This window comes from Hypanus sabinus, chromosome 30 (genome assembly GCF_030144855.1).
Source record: "Hypanus sabinus isolate sHypSab1 chromosome 30, sHypSab1.hap1, whole genome shotgun sequence".
In the NCBI taxonomy this organism is placed as follows: Eukaryota; Metazoa; Chordata; class Chondrichthyes; order Myliobatiformes; family Dasyatidae; genus Hypanus; species Hypanus sabinus.
The window spans coordinates 34,605,144-34,626,330 of record NC_082735.1 but is presented as its reverse complement, the minus strand read 5'-3'; the positions used below and the strand labels follow the sequence as shown (position 1 = coordinate 34,626,330).

Below are 21,187 nucleotides of genomic sequence, written 5' to 3'. Positions count from 1 at the left end.
AAATTCTTTCTTACTTCCCTTCTAACATTCGTACATCTGTGTACTTGTAATGCTATTGTGACACTGTAATTTCCTTTGGGATCAATGAAGTGTCTATCTATCTATAACTTAGCCAGTTTTGTCTGGTTTGATAGAAGCCCAATTAATATAACCCCATTGTTTAACACTGCTTCTCTTGAAGTCATATTTGTGCTATGGGTGTGTGCTCTATTTGCAAAGCTGTCCTTTTAACTTCAGACTGATATTGTTTGCCATTTAAATTAAGAACTGAAGACTGACTCCCATTTACAACAAGAAACTAAAAGAAAAAGCCATCCTTTAAGTTTCAAACTGATCATTGATCACAAGTTATGTTAAGATCTGAAGACTGGTTCTTGTTTATGACAAGAGGCTGAGCAAGGAATATGATCTGCGAGTTTAACATAACCAAAAGCAACACTTTGACCTCCAGAAGAGTCCACTGCTGTGTTAGATAGCTGAGTTTGGCAAAATATCCATCACAAGTGGAGCCAAGGATACTACCCGGAAGAACTCATTCTGTTATGAGTGAACAAGCACCTCGATCATTTTTCTTTGTGCAATTATGCCTCCAACCATTCGTATGGTTTCCCTTTAGTTTTATCAGAGTTTCTTAGTGTTCCCATAATATTAAAGACATTCACTCATAACTCACTTTATCAACTCTCTGCTCTTTGTTTGATCCTTTGGAACCCAAAATGGCATTATCGAAAAGGTTATTTGAGAGTAGATTCTGCTTGATAGCAAATTGTCATCTTCCATCACTCTCACTAATACCAAGTAAAGAGCATTTTTCCACTTTATTCCCAGTATGTGCTTGAATCAGGACCCATAGAATAACAGCATCTCTTATTGCATTGATTTGATTGCAATCCTCAGCAACCCTGCATGAAACTGGACTATGAGGTTCGGGCAGGAAAGAGGTGATAGTGATAAGAAAGTGTTCCACATAGGATATGTTAAAAAGACGGGGGAAAGGAAAATATAAGCAAAACTTTTGTTTCGCTTCAGTCTGAGGCAGGCTCGTACTGGGACATAAAGGTGTAAAGGAACCAGCCCCCTACACTTGATCAGAAGTTGTATCTGACAAAGAGCTGCTCTGCTCAGAACAGAGATTATCCCGACACAACCGCTACCAGACAAATCTAAAGCAGAGGCTAAAAATGATTAACACACATGCTCACAAACAAAACAACCCATTCCACTGGAAAGTAGTAAATGCATCAATATTTATTGGACTGAATATAGGAACACTATCAACAATCTACAGTAATCTGACACATTTGGAATATATGCAAAGCAACTGCACAAGGCACTTGATCAATATCTGAAGCAATGCACAATGCAAGTTAGATGTCCATATTTCTTGTAAATTAAGTAATGCCATTTAAAACTATATGATTATACTCCAGTTCTCACTGTAATATACTCCAGAATGACACTTTCAGAATGAGCTGATCATCCATCTTCCCAGTGTGGCCTGTTCGGAACATCAGTCAGTTAGTTGTATTTTCAAGGAAGATACTGGCAAAGTTTGACGGGGTGATTCTGAGGTAAGAGGGTGCTTCATAGTGCAAATTAAACTTCACATCCTCGTCTTCACACAGGCATAATTAACAAGAGAAGAGCCGTGGGTGCATTTGTAGATGCTAATTACACAAAGTTAAGAGAAGAGCAAACAGTTCTAAAAGAGTGAGATCATGCTGGGAGATGTAAACCAATGTAAATGCTGCCGCCCTAGTCAGCCAGGCAAGTGAAAGCACTCTTAACTTCTTAAATTTATTCTTTAAGCCAAAAGAGTTCTAAATTATTAAACCTCTAACTACCCAAAGTACCTAGCCATTCCAGACAGGAATGGCTCGTGTAGCAGAAGAATACTTGTTTGCATCAAGCATACAGCCAGTTTGAGGTTTTTCTCAGATCTCTCTTTAATTTACTGTGAATAACATTCTGCAGCATTCACATAGGCAAAGCTTTAGGTTCGGTTACTCGCTACATCTATGGTATATTGGTGAATAAATATACTTGTCACTAATCCACTTAATAACACTGGACAACAATTTTTATTGTAAGTGTTGCTTCCTCAGAATTTTTTTTGTTTATGATTGTTCACTTGAAGTTGAACACAAATATAGTTTCACATATGAATTTGTATCACATAGGAATTTGGAGACACAAAAAATTAACTTTTATTGAATGTAACGCATTTAATTGCATTACAGTGCTGATCCTTTGAAATAGTTCGACTAAGCTAAAAATGTTTTGTTGATGATTTTCATTTGCCCTTAAATGTCCAACAATAATCTGCCAACATTGATGGATTCCAGTTGCCCTGATACCATTTCTCCATGACCGCAATGTCCTGGTGAAACCTTTCACCGTGCTAGTCACTAACAAGGCCAAGATTTGCAGGGAAGAAGTCTACATGGGAATGCAGAAAATGAATCTTTAGTGACATGTTCACTTCATGGTTTTGTGTGCTTGAGCCATGTTGCCAACCAGCTGCTCGTGGTTCGGTGCTCTGTAGTTGCCAAGAAAATTTTCAGCAACATCCTTGAATGCCTTCCACATGATTTTCTCCGGTCCCACTAGAAGCTTTTCGAACTGCCTGTTATTGATGATCTGTTTGATTTGTGGAGCAACAGAAATGCCTTCCCTAATCTTAGCATCTTATTATTCTGACTTGAATTATGAATTTAAATAACAAATATAGGCAATTTTTTTAATGGTCCATGATAAAGAAATTTCACGATGATTTTCATGACCAGCAGGCCAAAATCTATAAGATACACCAAAAAGTATTCAGGAAGCAAAATCTTTGTTGTCCAATGTAGTTGGCAGCTTCTACCCTGCGTTGATATTGTGCTTATTTACTATCTTTAAATATCCATCCCATTGATAGTACTGTAATTAACTACTTTATTAGAGCAAAACATTTTACCACAAAGGTGCACCAATGACTATTTCTCTAGCAAGAAGGTTATGTTTATGTGACTATCTGGCAATATGAATAATGAACTGTTTTCCCAAAGAACATCTATATTTTAAAAATCTAGTTGACTTTCCCAGATTGCATATTTCAAATTTTGCTCCAAAAATCAGCAAATTAAAAATATTAATCCAATCAGATCATCCCGATGTCACAGTTATCAATGCTCCATACTTATCTATACTCAGGACCACACCAAACTGCACACCTGCAACAAAAGTTTTGCTTTGTCCAAATATCTGGCATTTCAGAACACTTAGATCTCTCCTACAAAAATTCTAGTCATTAAATCGCAGATCTGTATAGATCAGGTGATCTTTGGTAACAAAACTTTTTGACTTCCTCCAAATAAAAGCAGCAATTGTGACACAGCTATGTGATTGGTCAAAGCATGCAGTTGCTGCCATTGTTCACATCTCAGGAGTGTCCAAGATCCACAGGAATCCGATGGTTCAATCAAGAAATAGCTCATGCACTGGGGGAAGAAACTGTCCTCGTTGCTTGCTGGAATATCAGCTGTATCGTACCCTTTCCTTGTGTGTGCGCAGGTTTGATGTGGCCAGGGGGCTCGATGGCACAGATCACAGCACCGTCTGTCTTCTCTGGCATGGTTTTGTTCAGGACACGCAGACTTGTCTGGAAAAAGGAAGTGGGCACACTCTGGTAAGACAATATAATACCTTGAAAATTAAGTCCCTGATTACACTGAGGGAACAGAAGAAGGAGCACAGGGTTTAAAGGAACAGGAGAGGAGAATGAAAAATAGAAAAAGAACTTTAGTAATATTAAAAAACAATCCTACTAAGTTGATGCTTCAAAAACCGCACAAGAAACAGGATGTGATTATTAATGGTATTCAACCCACAAAGGACGACTGCTCATTTCAAAGTTTATTTAACTATTTAGCGAACGTTGCTATAACATCGTATGTTTTTACATGCTTGCAATAGCTTAACTATCTCAGTGGACCAGTTGAGAGGAAAATGCTCCTCGGCTTTATTTATAAATTTATTCCGGGTGGAATTGGCCCTTCAGTCACTTCGAGCTGCACCAGCACAGCAGCCCCCCACAACCCCGATTTAACCAGAGCCTAATGATGGAACGATTTGCAAATGACCAATTAACCTACTCGGTACATCCTTGGGCTGTGGGAGGAAACCGGAGCACCTGGAGGAAGCTCACACTTTCCATGGGGACAACGTACAGAGACTCCTTACGGATGATGCTGGAATTGGACTCCGAGCTCAGCGCCCCGGGCTGTCATAGCATCGCACTAACCACTACGAAGTGGCGGCACTTTGCTGGAAGGGAAAAGGTCCACAGAGAACTTGTGCAATTCAGAGTTTAACTTCTGTCAGTCACTGTTGAAAGGCTTGTCATTTGAGAAGCGTTTGACGGCCCTGGGACTCTACTCACTGGAATTCAGAAGAATGAAGGGTCGCCTCACTGTAACCCATCAAATGTTGAAAGGTCTCAACAGAGTGGATGTGGAGAGGATATCCTTTTAGAACAGAGATGAGGAGGAATTTCTTTAGCCAGAGAGTGCTGAATCTGTGGAATGCGATGTCACAGGCAGCTGAGGAGGCCAAGATATTGGGTATATTTAAGGCTGATAAATTCCTGATTAGCCAGGACATGAAAGGATATGGGGAGAAGAGATTGGGGCTGAGAGGGAAAATGAATCAGCCATGATGAAATGGCAGAGTAGACTCAATGTGCCAAGTAGCCTAATTCTGCTCCTATTCCTTATGGTCTTAAAAAGCAAACACAGTCATTGCTGGGAAGAGCTTACTGTCAGTAAGAAACCACCCTGTTACCTCAGGGTAGGAGTAAGAGGGTAGTAGTCTTCAGGAAGGGGGTGTGGAAATAAACAAATAAAAATAACCAAGAGAAAGCTCTGAAACACACAAGGGTGTGTGTTGGGAACAATCTCCAAGATCATCATTTCCATCTTCACAGCTTCTGCAACAATGATCAGATACGGATCACTCAGAATTGACACGGCAACTTCCTTGAGTAGGCACCAAGTTAACTTCTTAAGACAAGGATGTGTCGTCAGTCTGAAACATTAATTCTTTCACTCTCCACAGATTTCCAGCAATTTGGTCTGATCTGAGATCACTAGCCTTGGCAGTTTGTTTTATTCATGCTTGCAATAACTCATGGTAGCATAGCAGTTAGCACAACGTTATTACAGCTCCCCAGGGTAGCAGAGTTCAGAGTTCTATTCTGTAAGGAGTCTATATGTCCTCCTCGCGGAATACGTGGATTTCCTCCGAGTGGTCCGGTTTCCTCCCACAGTGCAAAGACGTACCGGTTAATTGGTCAATGTAAATTGTCCTGTGATTAGGCTAGGGTTGAATTACTAGGTGGCATGGTAGTGTAGTGGTTAGCACAACGCTTTACGGTACAGGAGACCAGGGTTCAATTCCCACCACTGCCTTTAAGGAGTTTGTATCTTCTCCATGTGATCGCATGGATTTCCTCTGGGTGCTCCGGTTTCTGGTTGGTAGGTTAATTGGTCATTGTAAATTGTCCCATGATTAGGCCAGGGTTAAATGGGGGGATTGCTGGGCTCAAAGGGACAGAAGGGCCTATTCCATATTGTAGCTCAATATATAAATAAATAAACAACATTGGTTAGCTTTTTATTACTGCTGGGCGGCACAGAAGAGCCTATTCTACACTGTATCTCTAAATAAAATAAAAATAAATAAAATTATTACCTCAGAGATTGGAGCATATTTCACCTTTGGAGGAAGGAAACATGTCCAGAGAGAGCGCCCTACAACCCACAACATCTTCTAGCAGCAATGCCTTTAAAAGGAGGCATCTATCATTAAGGACCTCCGTCACACAAGACATTTCATCAGGGAGGAATATAAATATATACTTCTTACTGTAATTCACAGTTTTTATTATTATGTATCACAAACATAAAGCCGTACAACACCAAATTTCACAGTGTACTGTCAGACAGTGACATTGAACCTGATCTGATTCTGAAGGGAATGAATGGTCTGCTCCCATCCCCCGATGATCTTAAAATTCCAGTGAGTGGGTGCGCAGTGCACATCCAGCAATATTCTTGGCAGACAGGACGAGAATCACTGAGACTCAGGGCGATGACTCAGGGAAATGTCAGTCCCACTGAACTTTTCACTCTGACAGGATGACATTCAGACCAGTGTCCATGCCTGAGGTTACTGAGAACCAGATTTATCATTGACATCTGACCTCAAAGTATCGTAGAAGAAAGTGGTGCGGAGGACTTCAAGGCGGAGTCAGAACTTTAACATCAGAGCTAAGGAGTTGTAGAAGCCATGTATCTATTTGCTGCCTGTATTCTAGCTTGTGGTACTTTTATTATGGTAATCTGTCACGAGGTTTGGGGTGCGGTAGAAGCAAATGAGAATTCATGCTTTGTCTTAGTTGTTAGTTTAGTCTATTTTTTGTTGAACACTAAGATCGCTAACTTCCGTTATTTCGCTAATTAGAATGCTAATTATACGATTAGACCGCTATTTAGACCGATACAACACTAATTTAGATTCGTTAGTTTTGTATTGCTACAAGATGCTGCTTTGCTGGTTTCGTAATAAAGAGTCGAACGTACCTTTCTCGATTTGGGAATCTGCTGATTGGAAGTGCGTTGTGCAGCATCGAGCACCCTGGCTCAGTCTCTCATCAGTTCTGGTTTGCTTTCAAGTTACTGCTACAGGAGCGTTTTCACAAAGGGGGTAGGAGAAATCTGCTTCCAAAGATTATTGTCCAAGGGATCCAAGCCAAGCCGAGCTATGTGGATCAAAAATCGTCTTTATAGTGGAAGAAAGAGAGTGGTGGAGGGATGCTTGGAAGTTGTGACCATTGGTGCACCAGAAGGGTCAGTGTTTGGGACCTTTAATGTTTGTGATATGTATTAATGACTTGGATATGAACGTAGGAAGCTTAATTAACCAGTTTGCAGATGATTCAAAATACAGTGGTGTCTGAGGTTACAGCATGATCTATGTAGAAGAACTTAGAAAGTTGGGCAGATCAATGGCGTATGGAATTCGACAATGACAAATGCAAGGTGATGCGTTTTGATAGAGCAAACAGGGGTAGGACATGCACAGTAAGTGATAGGGCCCTAGGGAGTGTTGATGAACAGAGGCACCTTGAGGGTAAAAATGTCTGAAAGTAACAGCAGAGGTGGAGAAGGTGGAGAGGCCTCTAGCACACTTGTCCTTCATTGGCTGCGGCTTAGGATTTAAGGGCTGGGGGCACCACGTTCCAGATTTTCAACATGGCTTAGGCCACACTGGGAGTATTGTGGCCTGACTACACGAAGGATGTGACTGATGAGGGAGATTCACTGGGATGTTGCCTGGATCGGAACCCCTCAGTTATAGGTTGGTTTTTGTTTTTCCAGGAACAAAGGGGACAGGGGGTGATCTGACAGAACAATAATAAGTTATAATGGAGGTAGACAAGATAAATAGTCATTCTTTTTCACACTCTAAAGCAGGGGCTCCCTACTTGGCGCCCACGGACCCCTTGCTTATTGCAATTGGTGATATGTTATGCATCTGACCACGCCAGCTTCTGGGGTTTAGATGTTCTAACTCTCCGGAATATGGACAGCTGGCATGGCCCTTTAAAGATTCAGGCCTGTCCAACTAATTTGTGGCCATGGTTTGGTTTCAGGAATTTTAATATTTAAAGAGCATCTGAACTGAGGTTCAATGCTCAATTGTCAGCTCTGCTTTGGATTCTCATCTAGCATCTGGTTTAGAACTCTGTCCTTGCTTCAACCTCGTTTTGTGTCTTGATTCTGGTGTTGGATACTCCAGCACATGGGTCCTAACCATCCTCACCTAGGTCTCTCGTCACAATTGGTCCATAGGTTGGGAAACCCTGCTCTAGGGGGACCAGAGGGGCTACATTCTCCCCACAAAAGAAGAGGTTGGAATCAAGAATGTGCCGGCTGAGAACATGGTGGAGGGAGATATTCACATAACAGTTTAGAAACATCTCAACAAGCATGTGAACTGCCAAGGCATTGAAGACTATGAATGCGATGTGGGTATAAAGCAGATTGGAATGGATTGGTGTAACGGTCAGCATGGGCTCGATGGGCTGAAGGGACTGTTTTTGTGTTGTACGATTCTAGGATTCCAATCTGAACAGTTTCCTAACAATGATGATAGGGTTTGGGGTCTATTAACAACTTGAAAATCTGAGATTGCAAGATCTGTTGTTAGGCAAAGGGTTTTAAATAGCCAAGTTAGAAATATCAGCCTATGATACAGATGAACTTGGATTTTTTTCCCAATGGCAGAGAGCACCATTCTGCCCATCAAATTCTGTTCCACTCTGCCACTTACTTCCTTGTGTTTTGGCCATACACTCTCCCCCAATTCTACAGCCACTCAAATATAATAATAGTCAGCTAATCCTCCAACACATCTTTAGCATAACATTTGTTCAGATATATAAAGAATGAAAAAGAGGTGAGAGAGGATAGTGGACAACTGGAAAATGACGTTGGAGAGGTAGTAATGGGGGACAAGGAAATGGTGGGTGAATTGAATAAGTATTTTGCATCAGTCTTCACTGTGGAAGACACCAGCATACGCTGGATGTTTAAGAGTGTCAAAGGGCAGAAGTGATTGCAGCTGAGGCTAATGGGTTACCCCCGAGGGTTCTGAAAGAGGTGGCTGAAAAGCTTGTGGCTGCATTAGTAATTATCTTTCAAGAACCACTACGTTCTGGCATGGTTCTGAAGGACTGAAAAAATTGCAAATGTCACTCCACTCTTCAAGAAGGGAGAGATGCAGAAGAAAGGAAATTGTACACCAGTTAGCCTGACCTCAGTGATCGTTAAGGATGTGGTTTTGGGTTACTTGGAAACATGGTTTCCTTAAGGGAAAATCTTGCCTGACAAATCCGTTGGAATTCTTTGAAGAAATAACAAGCAGCATAAACAAAGTTGATGCTGTGTGGTGAACTATGTGCCTGTCTGGACACGCCCCCTGCTGACTGCTCCTGCGGCTCCTCCAACAGGCCCCTGTATAAAGGCGATCTGAGGCCTGACGTTCGGCCTCAGTCTCCAGGACATAGTATGATGGACACTCACTCCTGGTTCCTTCTTCCAGTCAATAAAAGCCGATATCTCGCCTTACGTCTCAGTGTGAGTTATTGATGGTGCAATTGTGTGTTTGGAACCACCCGCCTAGCTATACTTGGGTATGTCGTGGAAAACGGGGTTATTGGCCCTGATCCCGAACGTATGCGCCCCGTTAGAACTCCCTCTTCCCACCACTCTCAAGGCCCTCAGACGGTGCCTGGGTTTTTTTTCCTATTACGCCCAATGGGTCCCCCATTACGCAGACAAGGCACGCCCCCTGGTCAAGTCTACCTCGTTTCCCCTCTCTGCTGAGGCCCGCGCGGCCTTCAGCTGCATTAAAGAGGACATTGCCAAAGCTACGATGCATGCCGTGGACGAGACCGCTCCTTTCCAAGTGGAGTGTGATGTCTCCGATTTTGCTCTGGCTGCTACCCTCAATCAGGAAGGCAGACCAGTAGCATTCTTTTCTCGCACCCTCCAAGGCTCCGAAATTCGGCACTCCGCGGTGGAGAAAGAAGCCCAGGCCATAGTGGAGGCTGTTAGGCACTGGAGGCACTATCTTGCTGGCAAAAGGTTCACCTTGCTGACCGACCAGCGCTCGGTTGCGTTCCTGTTCAGCAACCAACAGCGGGGCAAAATCAAAAATGATAAGATTTTGCGGTGGAGAATAGAACTCTCCACCTACACCTATGATATCCTGTACCGGCCTGGCAGACTCAATGAGCCCCCTGATGCCCTATCCCGGGGAACATGTGCTGGCACACAGCTTGACCAGCTGTACGCCCTTCATGCACAACTTTGCCATCCGGGGGTCACCCGATTTTACCATTTTGTGAAAGCTCGGAACCTGCCATACTCCCTGGAGGACATCAGGACGATGACCAGGGACTGCCAAATTTGCGCTGAGTGCAAACCGCACTTCTACTGTCCTGACACGGCACAACTTGTCAAGGCCACCCGCCCTTTTGAACGACTGAGTGTTGACTTTAAGGGCCCCCTTCCCTCCACTGACCTCAATGTCTATTTTCTCAGTGTTATCGACGAGTACTCACGGTTCCCCTTTGCCATCCCCTGCCCCAACACCACTGCCACGTCCGTCATAAAAGCCCTGCGCCAGCTCTTCACTCTGTTCGGGTATCCCTGCTATATCCACAGCGATAGAGGGTCCTCCTTTATGAGTGAGGAGCTGCGCCAGTACTTGCTAGCTAGGGGCATTGCTACCAGTCGGACCACGAGTTATAATCCCCAGGGTAATGGACAGGTGGAGCGGGAGAATGCCACGGTGTGGAAGGCCACACTTTTAGCCCTTAAGTCAAAAGGGTTGCCGGTCTCTTGATGGCAGGAGGTCCTCCCTGAGGCACTGCACTCTATCCGCTCTCTGTTATGTACGTCCACCAATGCCACCCCTCACGAACGCCTATTCTCTTTTCCCAGGAAGTCTGTCACTGGGACCACCCTACCAGTTTGGCTGACATCCCCAGGGCCAGTGCTGCTCCGGAAACATGTGAGGGGCAATAAATACTCCCCGCTGGTAGAGAGGGTTCACCTTCTACATGCGAACCCCCAGTATGCTTACGTGGTCTTACCTGATGGGCGGAAGGACACGGTCTCCATCCGCGACCTGGCACCCGCAGGTGCAGCAGACCACTACCCTGAAGGCTCTCCGGTAACTATGTAACCAGAGGTGACACCGTACTCACCAGGCCCTACACAGACTCCTCACGACACTTGTATACCGGGCGTTTCGTACGCATTTATACCAGGCGCCTCGCACAGGCGTGAGGGATCACCGGCGCCTAGTGGGCAGGTACAAGCGCAACTTCCGTCCCCTGTGCAATCACCAATGTCGCCAGCATCCATGCGATCACAGCCGGTGCTACGTAGATCGCAGCGACAGATTCGACCACCTGATAGACTTGACTTGTAAGAAACTTCGCCACATGGGACTCTTTCAAACAAAGGGGGGGTGAATGTGGTGAACTATGTGCCTGTCTGGACACGCCCCCTGCTGACTGCTCCTGTGGCTCCTCCCACAGGCCCCTGTATAAAGGTGATCTGAGGCCTGACGCTCGGCCTCAGTCTCCAGGACATAGTATGATGGACACTCACTCCTGGTTCCTTCTTCCAGTCAATAAAAGCCGATATCTCGCCTTACGTCTCAGTGTGAGTTATTGATGGTGCATCATGCTGCGTACTGGGATTTTCAGAAGGCCTTTGACAAGGTGCCTCACATAAGGCTGCTTAACAAGCTGAGAACCCACAGTATTACAGGAAAAATTCTAGCATGGATAAAGCAGTAGCTGATTGGCAGGAGGCAAAGAGTGGGAATAAAGGGAGCCTTTTCTGGCTGGCTGCCAGTGACTAGTGGTGTTCCACAGGGGTCTGTGTTGGGTGATGGAATTGATGGCTTTATTGCAAAGTTTGCAGACAATATCAAGATAGGTGGAGGGGCAGTTCGGATGAAGTAGGGAGGGTGCAGAAGGACTTATACAAATTAGGAGAATGGGCAAAGGAGTGGCAGATGAGATGCAGCCTCAGGAAGAAATAAAAGCGTAGACTAGTTTGTAAACGGGGAGAAAACTCAAAAACTGAGGTGCAAAGATTCTTGGGAGCCCTCAGGCAGGATTCCCAAGGCACTGGTGAGGCCTCTCTTGGAGTATTGTGAACAGATTTAAGCCCCTTATCTAAGAAAGGATATGCTGATATTGGAGAGAGTTCAGAGGAGGGCCACAAAAAGATTCTAGGTTTAAAAGGATTATCATATATATATATATTATCCTGGCCTGTATTCACTGCAACTTAGAAAAATGGGGGAGGTGGGAGGTCTCATTCAAACCTATTGAATGTTGGAGGGCTGAAATAGAGTAGATGTGGAGAAGATGTTTCCTATAGTGGGGGAGACTAATACCAGAGGGAACAACCTCAGGAAAGAGGGATGTCCATGTATAATGGAGATGAGGCGGGGTGTGGTGAACCTGTAGAAGTTGTTGCCACAGGCAGATTTAGGTGTACTTAAAGGGAATATTGATAGATTCTTGACACGTCAGGGCATGAAAGGTTACAGGGAGAAGGCAGAGAACAGGAGAGGGAAATGGATCAGTCATGATCAAATGGTGGAGCAGACACAATGGGCCGATTGGCCTTGTTCTGCTCCAATGGCTTATGGTCTCATAAGCCAGAGGAAATATTTTGAATGATAGAAAGAATACGCTCCACACTGACTCAACTTCAAACCCAAATCCTTGGGTTTGCCCAACAGCACTATTTCACCACTCTGCTGTCATAATCTAACTGAACAGTGGAAAAAAGGTTCCTTAACATAGTCATAGGCAGGGGGGAGGGGTGCTAATGGGAATAAGCTCCCGCTGCCTATTAAATGCTCCCAATGGAGTGCATCTCAAATAGCCTCTGGCAACCAAGTCCAGCTCCTGGCCTTCACGTGTGGCTTAGCTACTAAGCCTGGTGGAACCGTTCCTACTGACAGGAAAAGGGGCAAAGGTGGACTACTAGCACCTTAAAACCAGTCACTTTGGGCAGAGCATCTAGGAGAAGGAAAACTCTGATCTCAAACGTCCTCTGCCTTGCGCCTGTACCAAGTCATGGGGAAGGCTTTGGGAGTAAACCCCGAGGAAATATCTGGGGTTGGAGTCCCTGAGGCAGTCTTACGTTGAGTTCAATGCTGACTGACAACTCCAAACTGTATCAGTCTCTGCCTTCCTTTGGATTCATCAGATGTGTGGGGAGTAAGCATGGACAACAGCTGGCTCTCCATATTGTACTGCCCTGGCAGTATCAAGCAGACAGCTAGGACACCATACCCATGGCCAACTCCGAGCGATGAATGGTCTAAAGTGGAAAAAATTCAAAAGGTCTGAACAGCAGATTTCTGTCAAACCTTAGTATCAAATCTCAGTTCTATTTCAAATCCTGAAATCAAATATCAGCATCACCACAATGATATTAACTTACATCCTGAACAGTCATGCAGCCAAATATGTCAAACGAACAAGCTTTACAAGGTTTATAAGGATAAAAGCTGCAGTTTGGAATGGTACAGAAAAGAAGGGTGCCACGATGGCAGAGTGGAGAGCACGATGCTATTACAGCTCAGGGTATCAGAATTCGGAGTTCAATTCTGGTGCCATTGGTAAGGTGTTTGTACGTTCTCCCCATGAATGGGAGGGTGCTTCCAGTTTCCTCCCACAGTCTAAATACATACCAGTTAGTAGGCTAATTGGTCATTATAAATTCTCCTGTGATGGGGCGAGGGTTAAATCGGTGGGTCACTGGGCCAGAAGGCCCTGTTCCACACTGTATCTCTAAATAAAATAAAGTATGTGTAAAGGGGGTATCTTCTTTTTCTTTGTTACTGTATATGTTAATCGAAAATGGCTTCTTTGTTTTGTTAAATGTAGGAATGCTTCTTTGTTGCGAGAGAGTGCTGGAAGCTTGTTTGGGTTAAAATTTACTGATAACGAGAATTGTATTCCTTTGTTAACCAATTGGGATTAATGTTGTTCTTTCTTCTGAGTCTGTAAGCTATTGTTGGCGGGCATTTTGGGGAGGCGGCGCGAGGGGGTGAGAGAGAGAGGACGTGATGCTGTAAACTGGGCGAGGAACGGACCCCAAGCGGGGATCTGAGGCCAGGAGGTACCCTGAGGAGAGGAGACGAAGATAGATTACCTTGGGTGACCACTTCGGGTGGTCCTGAGCTGGGAGCCGAGGAGCTCAGAGGGGATCGAATGGAGGTCAGAAGACTTCAGTAATTGAGCTCCAACGGTTGTGCATGAAGTGGTTTGGACTTTGATAAGTTTGGAGCCTTTTCTTTATTTTTTTCCGTCATATATACTGTATCGTTATTAATCACTTAGTTATAGTAACCTTTATAAATTGTACTCATTTGATCGCATATGGTGTACTGTCTGTTTTTGGGCGAGGCGGGGACATCACACAGCATCCACACAAGCTGATTACCCAGTCTGGCAGGGCCGAAGTCTGCTCCCTCTAGTCGAGAACGAGCTGAGCGAGCCTGAGGTGACCCAGGGGGTTACATATGCAATGGGATTAACTCCAGTCAATTTCCAACTTCAGCTGGAAGGAGATCAGTCAAGAAACACCCTCTGACATCGGACACTGTCAGCACCTTTTTCCTTCCCTGAAAGCAATGACTTTTGATATCATGCATGCTCCACCTGCACCAGCCACTCTAACAAGCATCATTTAACCATCAGGGGCAAGACTGGCCAATCCTGTGCATACGACTTTCCTGTCAGAGCACAAACTTGAGTTTCTCCAATTCAGTCCAGGGCTTAAAGGTCAATAATCAACAATTCTGTAAACACAAACACACTGGCGACATCCAACTCAAGAACAATTTCTGAGTACCATGGCTGCATGCCTGACATTCAGAGATGGACTTCAGAAATGTCCTCCAACCAGATATTGTGAAGACTGAACCCGCGACATCAGTATCTTATGTAAATTCTGGTTCTCAACCACCAGCTCCACTGCCAAATGCATCCCTGAGCCTGAACCACTTTCTAATTCACAGTAAGCTACCGACCATGCATAAGTACAGTACCTCCTCTTTAATTCATCTGTCAAATTATTTGAGTGATTTGGTGTTAGATTTTGTTTGGCATCAACTCTACAAAATGCCTTTTGAGGTTCCACTCATTAATGGTGCCAGGCAAGTTATTTATAAACTAGTTTAATTTAATTCTCAGGCTAATCAACCAATAGCCAAAGAGGAAACAGGTACAGCAACTGAAGATGAATGAACAGGGCATTTGTTGTGACCGACAACCAATTTAACCCTTTATGAATTACAGCTGTACATAATCCTCATATGTACAGTTCTCTTCAGTGTCAATACTGTTACTTGTGAAAATGACTCTCCAGAGTCCTGCAAATTTCCCCGTTTTGCACAGTAGTGGTAGGTCATAAGGAAATATCACCTTCGGAATTGAGCTGAGATTTCATATTAGGACAAATGGAAAACATTGGCAGAATAAACAGTCGTGAAGGTCTGGGATGGAGAAAAGGCTGGATTCTCATAAAAGGCAGTTGGGTTACTACAGAGCACCTGGTTGCCAATGACAGTGGCCGTGCAGGCGATGCACGTTGAACATCAACTGCAACCGTGGAAGATGAGGATGGAGGATGTGAGGGTAAGATTGAGTGCGAGTGTGAGAGAGAGCAAGCTTACCAGCTGACCGTCAGCACCAGCCTCACTCTGAAAACTCTTACATCCCTCAGGCCGCGCATGAAACTGCAAAATCCTCACAAGCATCCTCCTAGGGAACAAACACTCAACATTACACACAGACCAATGACGTGCCACTCCAGCTCTCCAGAAGTTATGTCAGCAGGAAATCCGTATCGCCAGAGTGAGCTTTTCCCTCCAAACCCCCACAGCTATTTCTCCCACCCACTGGATGGTGGAGTGGGGATACATTTCTACCAAAGGAGGTGTAAGGCACTCCTTTCCTCTGCTAGGCTGCAGGTCACCCTTGGGTAAGATTTAGCACCTGCTTAGCCCCTCAGTCAAAATCATGTAGAGCCACGGGAGCAGGTGCTGGATGGTTGTATGAGCAGCGGCGCATATCACAGGTCCTGGTTACGTGACCACTGACACCAGGCAGACAGTCTCTGAAGAGTATTGATAATGGCTGGGCTCACCCGTCTTGTAAAGACACTGCCCAGAAGAAAGCAATGGCAAACCTGTAGAAAAATTTGCCAAGAACAATCATGGTCGTGAAAAGACCATGATCGCCCACGTCATACGACGCAGCACATAGCGAATGGACGCATGAACTGACTTCATCAGCCCCGTCACCAAAATCCACAATCCCGCCCACCCAAATTTATCGCCCTCACCCATCAGCTAAGCTTTGCAAGCACTACAATGAAATCTAACATTATTTTTCAAACAGGTATACCGTGCCCAGGCTAAAGACTCACAGTCACATAATGGTCACAGCGTAGAAGGAGGATATTCAGCCCACTGAGTCCATACTAACTCTATGAAAGAGAAATCAGCTAGACCAGGGGTTCCCAACCTGGGTGCTATGGACCCCTCAGTTAATGGTATGAGTCCATACATAAAAAGGTTGGGAGCCCTTGAGCTGGACAATTTCCCCCATCAATTCACCATAGTCCTGTCATTTCTTTCTTTTCAGTTACTGATCTCGCTGAGTGCTACAACTGAATCTGTTTCCATTACTGCCTCTGGTTCTGTATTCAACAGTCTAATAAAGAATCCTTGTGGTTCTTCCTCCATCAGTAGGGACAGCTTCTATCTATTCTGTCTCCTTACAAATTTAAATACATAGAAACATAGAAATCTACAGCACATTACAGGCCCTTCGGCCCACAATGTTGTGCCGACCATGTAACCTACTCTAGAAGCTGCCTAGAATTTCCCTAGTGCATAGCCCTCTATTTTTCTAAGCTCCATGTACCTATCTAAGAGGCTCTTAAAAGACTCTATTGTATTCGCTTCCACCACCAGCAGTGTATTTCATGCACCCACCACTATCTGAGTGAAAAACTTATCCCTAACATCCCCTCAGTACCTGTTTCCAAGCACCTAAAATTAAGCCCCCCTCGTGTTAGCCATTTCAGCCCTGGGAAAATGCCTTTGGTTATCCACATGATCAATGTCCCTCACCATCTTATACACCTCTATAGGTCACCTCTCATCCTCTGCCACTCAAAGGAGAAAAGGCCAAGTTCACTCAACCTATTCTCATAAGGTATCCCCTCCAATCCAAGCAACATCCTTGTAGATCTTCTCTGCACTCTTTCTATAGTATCCACATATATAGTATTCTAGTAGTGAGGTGAGCAGAACTGAACACAGTACTCCAAGAGTGGTCTGACCAAGGTCTTATATAGCTAAATCATTCCAATCCATATTTCTACATTCATCCTTCTCCCCTCTTTCAGAATCCAAAAGCACTTATCATTCCTCTCTGTGCAGCAAGTTGACCGTGCAACTTTTGTATCTGCTTCAAACACTCCGGTCTTACTTTTCTTTTCACGTACTTGTGTATGTATCACATTTAGAGCTGCCTTTCAAACACGGCACTGTTTCCTTAATCCCTCCACTTCAGTCTTAGCTACCTGGGCTTCTTCTTCCTGTTAACTCTTCTCTTTAACCAATTTTCTCCCACAAAGACTGCACAAAAGCCAAAGAAAGGGCATTCAAGGTAGCAAAAGTGAGTGAGAAGTTTTTAAAATCCAACAAAAGCCAACTAAAAAAAAGCAGTAAGAAGGGAAAAGATGAAATATGAGGACAGACCAACCAACAACATAAAGCAGGATACCAAAAGTTTTTTCACTTATATAAAGAGTAAAAGGGACTTGAGAGTTGAAATTGGACCACTGGAAAATAATGTTGGTGAGGTAGCAGTAGAGGACAAATGAATAGCAGATGAGCCCAATGGGCACCCTCCATCTGTCCCCACTGCTAAAGACACCAGCCGTGCGCAGGAGGTCCATAAGTGACAGGGAGCAGGAGTGACCTCGATCTAATCTCCTCACAACCTTCTCCTTCCCTAGGAGAACAACCTCCAGCTCCTCCAGTCTAGAGCACATAACCAAAGTTGCCCATCTTTGGAATCATTTCAGTAAATCTTTTCCTGCACGTCCTTCCTAGAGCATAGCACCCAGAACTGGACACAGTACAACAACAGTGTCAACACGTGATTTATGAAGGTTCAGCTGGACTGTTCGGCTCTGTTTCTTTGTGCCTCTGTCTGTAAAGCTCGGAGCCAAACGTGCTGCTTCAGCTACTTTCTCAACCTGCCACTTATGATGAATTACGTGCAAACAGGCCAGATCTCTGGCCTCATTTCTCTTCAGGAATTCTATCCTCACAATACTTAAAAACTCCTTAAAAATGTAACAAATTTCTCAGCAATAAATTTCATCACCCATCTATCGACCCAATGCACCAACCATATCTCCTTGGCCCATTATACTTTCGCAACACTTCCAAGTGATGTCATGTGTAAATTTGGAAACTGTTTGATATAACTCATTTCCAATTCATTATTTTTATATTTAAAAGCCATGCTCCTGGGAATTTCATTGTATACTTCTTCCTGTTTGATAAATCATTAGACCATACGATATAGAGCAGAATTAGGCCATTTGGCCCATCGAGTCTGCTTCACCATTTCAGCATGGGTGATTTATTATCCCTCTCATCCCCATTCTCCTTTCTTCTCGCCGTGACCTTTGACACCCTGATCAATCAAGAACCTACAACCTCCACTTTAAATATACTCAAAGACTTGGCCTCCACGGTTGTCTGTGGCAACGAATTCCACAGATTCCCTACCCTCTAGCTAAAAAATTTTCTCCTCAACTCTGTTCTTTTTTTTTAATTTTTTATTAGTTTTTCAAAACATTTTACAAATTAAAAACCCCAAATCCCAATGAGGAACATTAAAACAGTGCAAAATTAAGCATACAATAACAATATGCTACAAAGGAAGAGAATTTAACAAAAAAAAGCGCCTAAATTAAAGACAAGTAAGCTTAGTGTCCTCCCCAAGCCCCACAACACAAGAAAAAACAACAGCAACTCCAGACCAACCACAACACAATATAGAGAGTATGTCAGGACAGCCAAACTCCCAGACTGTGAATACACTCAGCAACAGAGGATAATAATGCCTTCTACCAGAAAAAAAAGGAGCTGAAAGCAAGGGACCGAAAAGAAAAAAAAACCCTCGTCAAGAGGAAGGTTATGAAAGTACTCGATAAAAGGTCCCCAGACCTTATGGAACTTTAGATCCGAATTGAGAACTGAATAATGAATTTTTTCGAGGTCCAAGCAGGCCATGATGTCGTTAAGCCATTGAGCATGAGTGGGCGGGGCAGCATCTCTCCGTCGGAGGAGGATCAAGCGTCTAGCCAGGAGAGAGGCAAAGGATAATATTCGGCATTTGGTCGGACCCAAACATAAATCTGTCTCGCCCCAAAAACCGAACAGAGCAATTAAGGGGTTTGGTTCTAGGTGCTGATTCAGAATACATGATAACGTAGTGAAGACATCTTTCCAGAATTTCTCCAAGCTAGGACAGAACCAGTACATATGGATGAGAGAGGCCACGCCCCTCTTGCATTTATCACAGAGCGGACTACCGCTAGGGTAGAATCGAGATAGTTTAGATTTAGACATATGGGCTCTATGAACAATCTTAAACTGTAAAAGGCAGTGGCGAGCACAAAGAGAAGTTGAGTTAACCGATTTGAGAACTGAATCCCAGCTCTCCTCAGATAAGGAGATATTTAAATCCTGCTCCCAGGCCATTTTTATTTTATCCATGGGGGCCCGTCGTAAGGCTGCTAGTTTATCTCGGATGATTGATATTAAGCCTTTACCTAGTGGATTCATGGAAAGAAATAGGTCCATAGCATTTTTCGCAGGCATTTCAGGAAAGTTAGGAATTAAAGGAGCAATAAAATGTCGGATTTGGAGATATCTGAAAAAATGAGCATTGGGCAGATTGAACTTAACAGAGAGCTGCTGAAAAGAAGCGAAGCGATTATCAATGAAAAGATCTTCAAAATGTCTAATGCCCTTCCTATACCAAACCTGGAATGCTGAATCGTATGTAGTAGGTAAAAAAAGGTGATTATGAGTAACAGGGCTAGAAACAGAAAACCCCTGGAAACCATAGCATTTCCTGAACTGAGCCCATATACGCTAAGTGTGTCTAACAAGAGGATTAGCTATTGATCTGGGCAGACTACTAGGGAGTGCAGAGATAGATAATTCTTTAGTGGAGCTCAGCTCCATCGCCACCCAGTTAGGGCACTCGGGTTGGCCATGGAAGAAAGACCAGGAGGTAGCACAATGTATATTAGCTGCCCAATAATATAAACGAAAGTTAGGTAAAGCCATGCCACCCTCTTTTTTAGATTTTTGGAGATGGATTTTATTAATTCTAGAGCGCTTATTCTGCCACAGATATGACAAAATAATAGAGTCTAGGGAATCAAAAAAAGATTTAGGAATAAAAATTGGGATAGATTGAAATAGGTATAAAAATTTGGGGAGAACATACATTTTAACAACATTAATACGACCTACCAAAGACATAGATAGAGGTGACCATTGTACCAGACTCTGTTTTATAGCATATGAAAGATTGGCAAAGTTTTCACGAAAGAGATCTTTAAACTTCTTTGTGACTGTAATTCCAAGATAAGTAAATTGATTATGGACTACTTTAAAAGGGAGATCACGAAATGTTAGTTCTTGTGCTTCTTTATTAATTGGGAGAAGTTCACTCTTATGTAAATTAAGTTTATAGCCAGAGATCTGGCTAAACTGGTCAAGAAGTGAAAACATTAGAGGTAAGGATGTAGACGGATTTGAGAGAAAGAGTAATAAGTCATCAGCATAGAGAGAAACTTTATGCTCAACACCCCCTCTCCAAATCCCAGTCAATTCAGGGCAGTTTCGAAATGCTATCACCAGAGGTTCCATAGCCAAATCAAAGAGAAAGGGACTTAAGGGGCATCCCTGGTGGGTGCCACGTTTGAGATTAAATACTTGGGATTTCTGAAAATTAGTTAAAACAGAAGCAGTAGGACACAGGTACAGCAATTGGATCCAAGAGATGAAACTTTAGCCAAGGTCAAATTTTTCTAAAACTGCAAAAAGGTAGTTCCACTCTATACGATAAAATGCTTTCTCCGCATCGAGGGAAATAACACATTCAGGAATCCCAGTTGGAGGTGAGTATAAGATATTAAATAAACACCGAATGTTAAAAAAAGGGAGACGGTGTTTAATAAAGCCTGTTTGGTCATCAGAGATAATGGAGGGAAGGACAGTTTCTAATCTATGAGCCAAAACTTTAGCTAAGATCTTTACATCAACATTGAGCAGAGAGATCGGCCTATACGAGGAACACTCTGTTGGGTTTTTGCCCTTTTTTAAAAGAAGAATAATAGATGCCTCACTGAAAAAGGGTGGCAATTTGCCGTAATTAAACGAGTCAGATAATACTGAAAGTAACTGAGGAGAAAGAAGAGAAGAGAAT

The 21,187-nt window shown here is 43.6% G+C and overlaps 1 protein-coding gene across 1 annotated transcript in view; it reads right to left on the bottom strand.

Moving 5' to 3' along the window:
* Positions 1-1,238: 1,238 nt before the first annotated feature.
* The window catches only part of zdhhc18a (zinc finger DHHC-type palmitoyltransferase 18a), a 61,126-nt gene continuing 41,177 nt past the window's right edge, over positions 1,239-21,187 (bottom strand). Inside the window, exon 8 of the mRNA XM_059954682.1 lies at positions 1,239-3,643. Coding sequence (XP_059810665.1) covers positions 3,476-3,643 — 168 coding nt within the window. The 3' untranslated portion in view covers positions 1,239-3,475. The remainder of the gene's footprint in view (positions 3,644-21,187) is intronic.